The 8656-nt window shown below is 40.7% G+C and overlaps 1 protein-coding gene across 1 annotated transcript; it reads right to left on the bottom strand.

The window, feature by feature from the left end:
* Nucleotides 1–44: 44 nt before the first annotated feature.
* On the bottom strand, nucleotides 45–7455 carry TOMM20L (translocase of outer mitochondrial membrane 20 like). Its single transcript, XM_042989799.1, has 5 exons — nucleotides 7244–7455; nucleotides 7070–7113; nucleotides 6111–6192; nucleotides 1101–1243; nucleotides 45–173 (listed from the first exon to the last, which is right to left on the bottom strand). The coding sequence occupies exons 1-5, from the start codon at nucleotides 7377–7379 to the stop codon at nucleotides 120–122; spliced, it is 459 nt and encodes a 152-aa protein (XP_042845733.1). The 5' UTR covers nucleotides 7380–7455; the 3' UTR covers nucleotides 45–119.
* Between the last annotated feature and the right edge of the window lie 1201 nt (nucleotides 7456–8656).

Below are 8656 nucleotides of genomic sequence, written 5' to 3'. Positions count from 1 at the left end.
GATAGAAAAAATTTTTTATTACTAAAAGTAAAATAAATGGAAATATCACTGAGCAGTTGTTTATACTATATATAGTACCATAGTATTCTGACTGGACTGTGGATACGTTGAAATGTTTTTCAATCACGATCATCCTCCAAGTATTCCTGTTCATTCATGTCTGTCTCAAATTGCTGGTAAATACATAAAATAGTTACTTGCTAATAATTTCAATGCACAATCCTTTTCTTGCCTCCCTTCTTGCATCAGGATGGGTATTACACATTCTTATCCTAGCCATATTTTCGTATATCTTCAGGAAACATCCCATCTGAGATTACCTTGGGAATGTTTAAGAGTTGACTGTTATGCTCTAGTGAAGACTGTGTTTTGTGTTTTGTCCAAAAGCTGAGAGTCTAACAATATACAATGTATTCTCAGCTATGTCATGTGATCAATGCAATAAAAAGTGAACCGAAGTTATAGTAGTGTCTTAGAGCTAAAGGAATCCTAAAACAAATCCAAACATCTGCAGGAAAATTCTAGTTGATGCATAAGGATACCAAGCAGTTTGGAAAATGTACATAGACTAATACCTACTAATAAATGGACTTATGAATGGATTTCATTTGATACCAATCTAAACTTGCACTTAAGAGAGTACTAATTATAATTAGCCTATATGTTTACATTATCAAAGTGGTTTCTGTTTTGTCATATTATTTGAAGCCAGAAGTATTCTGCTTTGATAGTAAACTAAGGTTTTCTATATTACACCTAATTTTGAAGCTATTACATCATGTAACTAACAATACCATTTATTTTACAGGCTTCTGTTGACATTGCAGTCACTAATTGTTGTGTCTTTGAAAGTACAAAAACAAAATATTAATGCTATCTTTAATGTTGAAACATCTAGGAGACTCAACAAAATAAACAATTCATTATAGTTAAAGAAACATGAAAGAATATGCTTGTTTCCCTCATAAGGCTAGAAAGCAACCAAAAATTCAGAGATTTTACTCATTTAAAACCCTGGGCCATCCACACACAAACTGCTATTTTTATGTAATCAAGCCTAACATGGTTAATTTAGCAAAGACAATTAAGTACGTGCTCACCTGGCAAATAAGGGGAATTTTGTGCAACAGCATCTCAAATACCTTAGGAGGGAGTGTGTGTTTGAAAACCTTCAGAAGTTCCTCTGGTTGTCCACACACTAAAAGGGCATTGCTGAGATGTTCAACCCCCAATCGAAGGTCTCCTAAAACACATTGATAAGGTTTAAAGCAAAATTTTAACGTTCTTCAAAATATACCTTCCACAAATTACCAAGAAAACACCAAGTATTAAAATGAAAAAAGCATATCAAACTACAGACTATATAAACAAGCCTGCTTGGGATTCTCTTTCCGTCTTTCTTTCTCTCCCCTTCTCCCACTCTTTCTGATTCTTCCTGGTTCATGCTCTCTCAAACAAAAAGAGTAAAGACTATAAATGGGACAAATGCTGAGCTGCCAATTAGATTCACTGATCAGAGGGGCCTGGGTGGCTCAGTCGCTTAAGCATTGACTTTGATTCAGGTCATGATCTCACAGTTTGTGGGTTTGAGCCCTGCGTCAGGCTCTATGCTGACAGTTCAGAGATGAGTCTGCTTTGGATTTTGTGTCTCCTCTCTCCCTCCCCTGCTCACGCTCTGTCTCTCTCAAAAAAAATAAACATTTAAAAATTTTTGATTCACTGTGATCAAGCTGCAAGATGAATACTCTTATGATCCAAATTACTATTAAAAAGTGCACTCTTGGGAGTGTCTGGGTGGCTCAGTTAAGTGGCTGACTTTGGCTGAAGTCATAATCTTATGGTTCGCGAGTTGGAGCCCTGTGTCAGGCCCTGTGCTGACAGTGCACAGCCACGTTGGATTCTCTGTCCCCCTCTCTGCCTCTGCCCCGTTCACACTCACTCTCAAAAATAATATTTAAAAAAAAGTGCATTCTTACTTTGCATGTTCTGCAATGTGGGTTTGCAAGAAAGGGGTGTTGAGTATTTTTTAAATGTTGTGGTCCGCTGTTACTGATAGAAGATAGGTTATCTTTAACTCTACATGTGTGACTGATGAAATATAAATGAAACACCTGATGTTCTGGCTAAATAAGAATTCAAAAACAAATCCTATTATCAATGAGTTTAAAACAGGGTTTAGGGTAACATGAATTACATATATAGGGGAAGAAAAGAGATTTATGAACTTTGACTTCTAAGTAGTTTTAAAATGAGTTTTAGGATGACTGGCTGTAAAATAAGAATGAAAAGTTGTGTAATGTGGAAGTTAATCATAGAATTTTTTGTTAATGTTTGAGAGAGAGTGGGGGAGGAGAGGGAGAGAGAGAATCCTAAGCAGGCTCTGAGTAGCGCCAAGCCTGATACGGGGCTCAAACTCATGAATCGTGGGATCATGACCTGAGCTAAAATCAAGAGTCGGATGCTTAACCAACTAAGCCACCCAGGCACCCCAATCATAGAATTTGTTTGAGTGAAAACATGGAAACAGTCTCACTACTTCGTTCTAAGAAACTGAGGCAAAGATCAGTGAAATGATTTAAAGTTTCAGAACTATTTAATGCCATAATTAGTAATAGAACCTAATTTTCTGAACCTTGAGAACACAGTGTGCTTGCCTCTCAGGTGTTTCATGATTTTCCATTTGTTGGTTGAAATACTTGGTCATCTGAAGATAAAAGTGCATGACAGAAAACAATGTTGCCAGATTTGTATGAAGTTTAAACTGAAAAACCATCAGAAGAACATGACCTAACTCAGACACACAAAGCAAACCTTGCCTATATTACATGTTTTAAGAGTTAAAGGTCTTGTGTCTAGACACCTAATTTTACATTTTCAACCTAAGAAACTTTCATTGCTGGGTTTTAAGTAACTTTGTAGGCATTTAAAGAAGGTATTTCTTAGATGGAATACTGCACTAGTATTTCACTGAAAGGTTTATTTTTAAATTAATAAAATCACAGCTTTATAGACATGACACATTAAGTCAAAATACTTTGATCGTATTGAACCTTTTAAAGAAAAAGATATAATAGTGCCTCCTCTCAAATTGATAGAGCTAATGTGACACAAAATCAATTTGGTCAACTAAGTCAACCAACCAATAAATTCAAATCAGCTAATCAGAAATTTCAATCAAAATTATTGGCTCTGTGGTCCTCTGTGGACACAACCATGATGAGGACTATACTACCTGACAGCAAAGGAACGAAAATTGGGGGTGGTGGCAGAAGAAAGTGGAGAAAATGGAAAAGGTTACAGAAAACTAGGTGAAAAATCATATTAGAATGCTGGTCCTCAGTGTATTATAATAACCTAGGGACATTTTAAAAATATTGATGCCTGAGTCCCACCCCAGAAATTTTTATTTAATTGGTTTGAGGTTTGGTGGGATTTTAAGTAAGCAACCAAGATGAGAACTCCATTAGAAGTAAAATAGGGACATACATAAATAACCCTTAAATAACTAACCAATTTAGGGATTTAACAGAAATATGTTATCCTTAAGAGGTAAAACTTTTAAAACATAAGCTTGCAATTTTTGTTTTAATCATCTCAATATTTGTAACATATTCACTTCTATGACATGAAGACTCTCAAACATAAAGTGAATAAAGATGTGTCATAAAGTAACTGTTTTTAATTTATAATTCCTACTTTTCTCTCCATATTCACACTATCCCAATTCAAAAAATGTTAAAACCCAAAGATTCTATTTTAATTTCCCCCTATGTCCAAGCAGTATCCACATCTAGGAATTAATCCATATTTTGTGAGGCCCCTAGTTTATATATTGGGGGGGGGGCTTTTCTTTTAAAAGATTTTATTTTTTTAAGTAATCTCTACCCCCAACGTGGGGTCCAAACTCATGACCCGGAGATCAAGAGTCACATGCTCTACTGAATGAGGGAGCTAGGTACCCCTGGGGGGCCCTTTTAAGACAAAGAATATAAAATTTTATTTTATTTTTTTAACGTTTATTTATTTTTGAGACAGAGAGAGACAGAGCATGAACGGTCAGAGAGGGTCAGAGAGAGAGGGAGACACGGAATCTGAAACCGGCTCCAGGCTCTGAGCCGTCAGCACAGAGCCCCACGCGGGGCTTGAACTCATGGACCACGAGATCATGACTTGAGCCGAAGTCGGACACTTAACCGACTGAGCCACCCAGGTGCCCCAAGACAAAGAATATAAAAAAGAAAAAAAGGAAATAAAAAGATTATAAAATTATGAATACAAAATTGGTAGGACTCCTCCCAGAATATTCAAAAAGCCCTGTGCAAATGAAGGTCCTTAAAACTTATGCTTTACTTCCTTGTATAAAACCATTCCTGTTTAGGAGTAGCTGGGTGGCTCAGTCAGTTAAGTGTCTGACTTTGGCTCAGATAATGATGATCTCACGGTTCGTGGGTTCAAGCCCCACATCAGGCTCCGTGTTGACAGTGTGGAGCCTGCTTGGGATTCTCTCTCTGTCCCTCACCTGCTCACACTTTCTCTCTCTCAAAAATCAATGAATAAAAAAAATTACTCCTGTTTATATCATTTAAGTCAGTTCTAACTATTAATTTTGTCATTAATATTTAAGATATTTTTAGCCCACTTATAAAACTTTCTAAAAGAAAAGACTAATATTGAATATTAAAATTTCAAATTATAATGATTAATATGCAATAACTCTGAATATATTTTTCATTTCTCAAAACCTTTATCATGGTTTTAACCCATGGAATTAAAGTAAAAATCATGAGTATTGCTACCTGTTGTCCAGGATCCTGACTTTGTTTTCATAAATTCTGGAGGATGCTACCTCTTAAATGCAGGTAAAAAACAAAATTTTTTCAAAAAAGACAGTCAAAAGAGCCAAAATAGGTACAGGCACTATGATGAGAGGAAATTTGCAAAACTTGAAAGAAAGATACATAAATGGGTATAATGCTCATTTATCCAGCAACATCATTCATCCCTTACGTAAGAAGCCTAAAAGCAAATTACTTTCCTTCCCAGGGTTTAGCACCAGAACAAAGACATGATTACTATACACAATATTTATAAAATACTTACATCATCTACCATCATTTTACCTGACAATATTGTGAAGTCTTCTTAAATCTATGTGGAAATAGGTTGGGATAAATTATAATTCAAAATACAGTTCATGGCCATTAAGTCCAAGGTAGCCCCTACATACATCACTATATTAAACATACAAAAATGGTCATTTACAATGATTTATCATCAACAATAAGTAATTATTAGGGCACCTGGGTGCCTCAGTTGGGCATGTGACTTCAGCTCAGGTCATGATCTCATGGTCTGTGGGTCTGAGCCCCGCATCAGGCTCTGTGCCGACAGCTCAGAGCCTGGGGCCCGCTTTGGATTCTGTGTCTCCCTCTCTCCCTGCCCCTCCCCACTCAAGCTCTGTCTCTCTCCATCTCTCAAAAATGAATAAACGTTTAAAAAAAATTTTTTTAAGTAATTATTGGGGTGCCTGGATGGCTTAGTTGGTTAAGCATCCAACTCTTGATTTTGGCTCAGGTCATGATCTCGGGATTTGTGAGATCAAGCCCCAAGTCCGGCTCTGTGCTGACAGCACAGAGTCGGCTTGGGATTCTCTGTCTCCCTCTCTTTCTGTCCCTCCCTCACTCTTTCAAATAAATGAACTTAAAAAAATAGTAATTATTTTATTAAGAATACTCTTCAAAATGCAGGAAAATTTTTATAAAACAGTTCAAACTTTTTAAAATTTTAATTCATACAACATTTAGTAATTTGGAAAGTTCATTTGCTTAGAATTTTACCTGATGATAAATGATGTGTTAACTGTATTTGGCTTTGCTTCTCCATCTGCCCATTTCCTAGACTGCACCATCAACCTGAATGCTCAGTATAATATGGTAGGCATGAACAGTAGAATTAAGCAAAAATGCTGGGGCAGTTTCTCTTTAACTAAAAAGCAAGTTAGTTAACACAGCTAGCTAGTTAAGTTTTTTGACATACAAATACCAATCAAATATTTTTTGAACCTATATTATCAAAAGTAACCGCTTACAAAAAAATGTCTATATTCTCACCTCTGGATAACCAAAGTTCTCCCATTTGTACCTCTTGCAGAAAAAGTTCTTGCAATTTTTCATTCTTTGCTGGATCCCATACCTAAAAGATTCACGAAATATTTAGTCATGAGTAATGAATGTAAGGTATAGGGTTACTGATCAAAATTATTTAATTTTTATTAAAAAAACAAAAAAAAACTATCTTGCACCCAGTCTCTAAATCCAAAGTATGATAAACATAGTTGTTCTTTTTAATATTTAAAACAGCTCAAAATGGAGTTAACAATTTTAGGTGATTAAAAAAATACATGGCATATTGAAATTAAGTTGAGATGCTTGTAGTAACTTTCATCTATATTTGACCTAGCTTCTACGTACACATAGCGGAAGTCCTAGTGTAATTAACTACAGCAAACATAGCTTCGCATGTGGCAATTTGTTTTCTTGCCTAGGGTATTAACAGTGCTTGTAGATTTGGCAATGAGCACGACGAGCGGTTGGCGGGGCAGTGGGTGGTGGTGTTCAGAAGCACGCTATGGTTTGCGTCAGCCTGGTTCATGAAGGTAACCAGCATCGCAGGATGGCGTCATCACTGGTACCAAGCCCAGGGCTGGTCTTTAAAGGTAGGTACAGTGGACAATCCTTGACCCAAAGTATCAACTCTACTGCCAGTCACTTCAGCTCCAGTCTGGTCTATCTGGAGACTTTTTATGTTTTATGTTTGCTGTCCCCAAGAATTCTCTTTTTAGAGCGGGATGAGCTTTGTCATAACCCCAAATGGTTCTTCTTTCCTTCCTTTTCTTTCGTAAGCGATTAAAAACTACGCCCGCATGTAAGCCGGGCGCGGGCAGGCAGGCGGAAGGGCGCTCCGAAATGCCCGCTCATGGACCAGACTCGGACCCTGACGCCGAGCCAGAATCTGCACGGCGGGGAGGTTACGCACTATAACGCCACCTCGGCGTCGCTAAGCACTTCACCTGGGCGCCCCGTCCCTCAGCCTTCTGGTGCTGGGCTCTTCTTTCTGCAAACACAACCGGGCACGTGCCACTCGGGAGCCATCCCGACGCCCGCGTGCGCCCCGCGAAGCCCTCACCCAGTGGGCCGGCTCGCCGCCCGCCCGGCCGCGCCACCGCCGCAGCCGTCGCACTCACTGTCCCGCAGGCGGCGCCTGAACGCGGGGTCTCCACGCCGCTTCCGGTCGAAGTACACACAGTAGCCGAGGAAGGCGACGGCGCCACAGGCAGCCAGAGCCGCCAGGAGGCAGAGGACGGTGCGGCCGCAGGGCATCCGGCCGCCGGCGTCCAGGAGCCGAGCGTTGGGCGCGGGCCGGCGAGGGCGGGGAGCCGGCCGCCAGGGGGCGTCGGCGCGGCACCCATCCCGGCCTCGGGGCTTCCTGGGCGTCCGGCCGCAGGCTTGCGGAGCGGCGCGTCGACGCCTCGCGCCGCGGCGGGCCGAGCGAGGAGGAAACCGGGGGCTCGAGAGGACGAGCGTGCGAGGTCTCACGGCCGCCGCGTAGCCGAGCTCTGTCGGAACCAGGTCTGTCGCACTCCAAATTCGGAACCCCTTACCCAAACGCGCTCCCGTCCCTGTGCCGACGACACCCACTCAGGCACATCACAGTGTGTCAGGAATCTGGGTAGCTGGAACTGGATCCTCCGTCAGGCCCCTGTTGCCTCACCTGCGAATTGAAGTTGATTCACTTCAGTCGACTCCTAGCGCGCAGCGCTGCCCGCTGAGCACCTGAACTCTGCTAGCCCGTGCCCCCAACCTGGTCTGCCTTGTCCCCGAAAAAGAACTCGGCCATCCCACGTCCCCGACCACCTTAGCTCAATAGTGGGAGGAAAGAAGACTTTGGAAGCAATAATATTAGCCCGGGGGGGAGGGAGTGAATTTTCTGGGCTGGGCACGACAAAGGTCCCAAAGCAAAATCGGCTCTGAGAGACCCATGATACTTAACTACCCTAGATGTGTTTCCTTCTAATATTTGTTTTATTCAAACACAGCAGAAAAAAAATGGAGGTAAGACTAACCCCAAATACAGAGCTTGGATTTTTCTACTAAGCCAAAAGGAAGGCATAAGGACCTAAAGAACCAAAGGACCTAAAGAAGTAAATTACGTATCCTTCTTGTTAGGTTATTGAACTGCTGTTTACAGCTTACATTATTAGCGTATGTTCATCACTGCATGACTGCCCTCGGTCGCCAGAAGCAGCCCAGGCCCTCACAATTTAAGAGTTAGCAGGTGTAAGTCACATATAATTATTTTGTTGGGTATGGTGTGTTCCTTCCTCTGTCTTCTATTTGGGAACTCGGGCTAATGTCAAAATCTGATTGTAATCAAACAGAAGAGAGGACAACATCAGCATCCAGTGTTACTGGTGAACTGGGAAGGGTTTTTGGTTCAGAATCTTGGAGATGGGTTTAGCTCAGCTCCAAATGATCTTTTTCCAGGCTGGCTGCTCTCAATCTTCACCAAAATCAAGATAATAATATCTATCATCTCAAAAGTTTCCTCGGGCTCCGGCTCCCTTTTTAATCTCTTCTGCCCTTTGTTTCCCACTTCC

Source organism: Panthera tigris, chromosome B3, assembly GCF_018350195.1.
Source record: "Panthera tigris isolate Pti1 chromosome B3, P.tigris_Pti1_mat1.1, whole genome shotgun sequence".
Classification (NCBI taxonomy): Eukaryota; Metazoa; Chordata; class Mammalia; order Carnivora; family Felidae; genus Panthera; species Panthera tigris.
The sequence above is the reverse complement of the archived record's forward strand: the minus strand, read 5'-3'. Positions and strand labels throughout refer to the sequence as shown.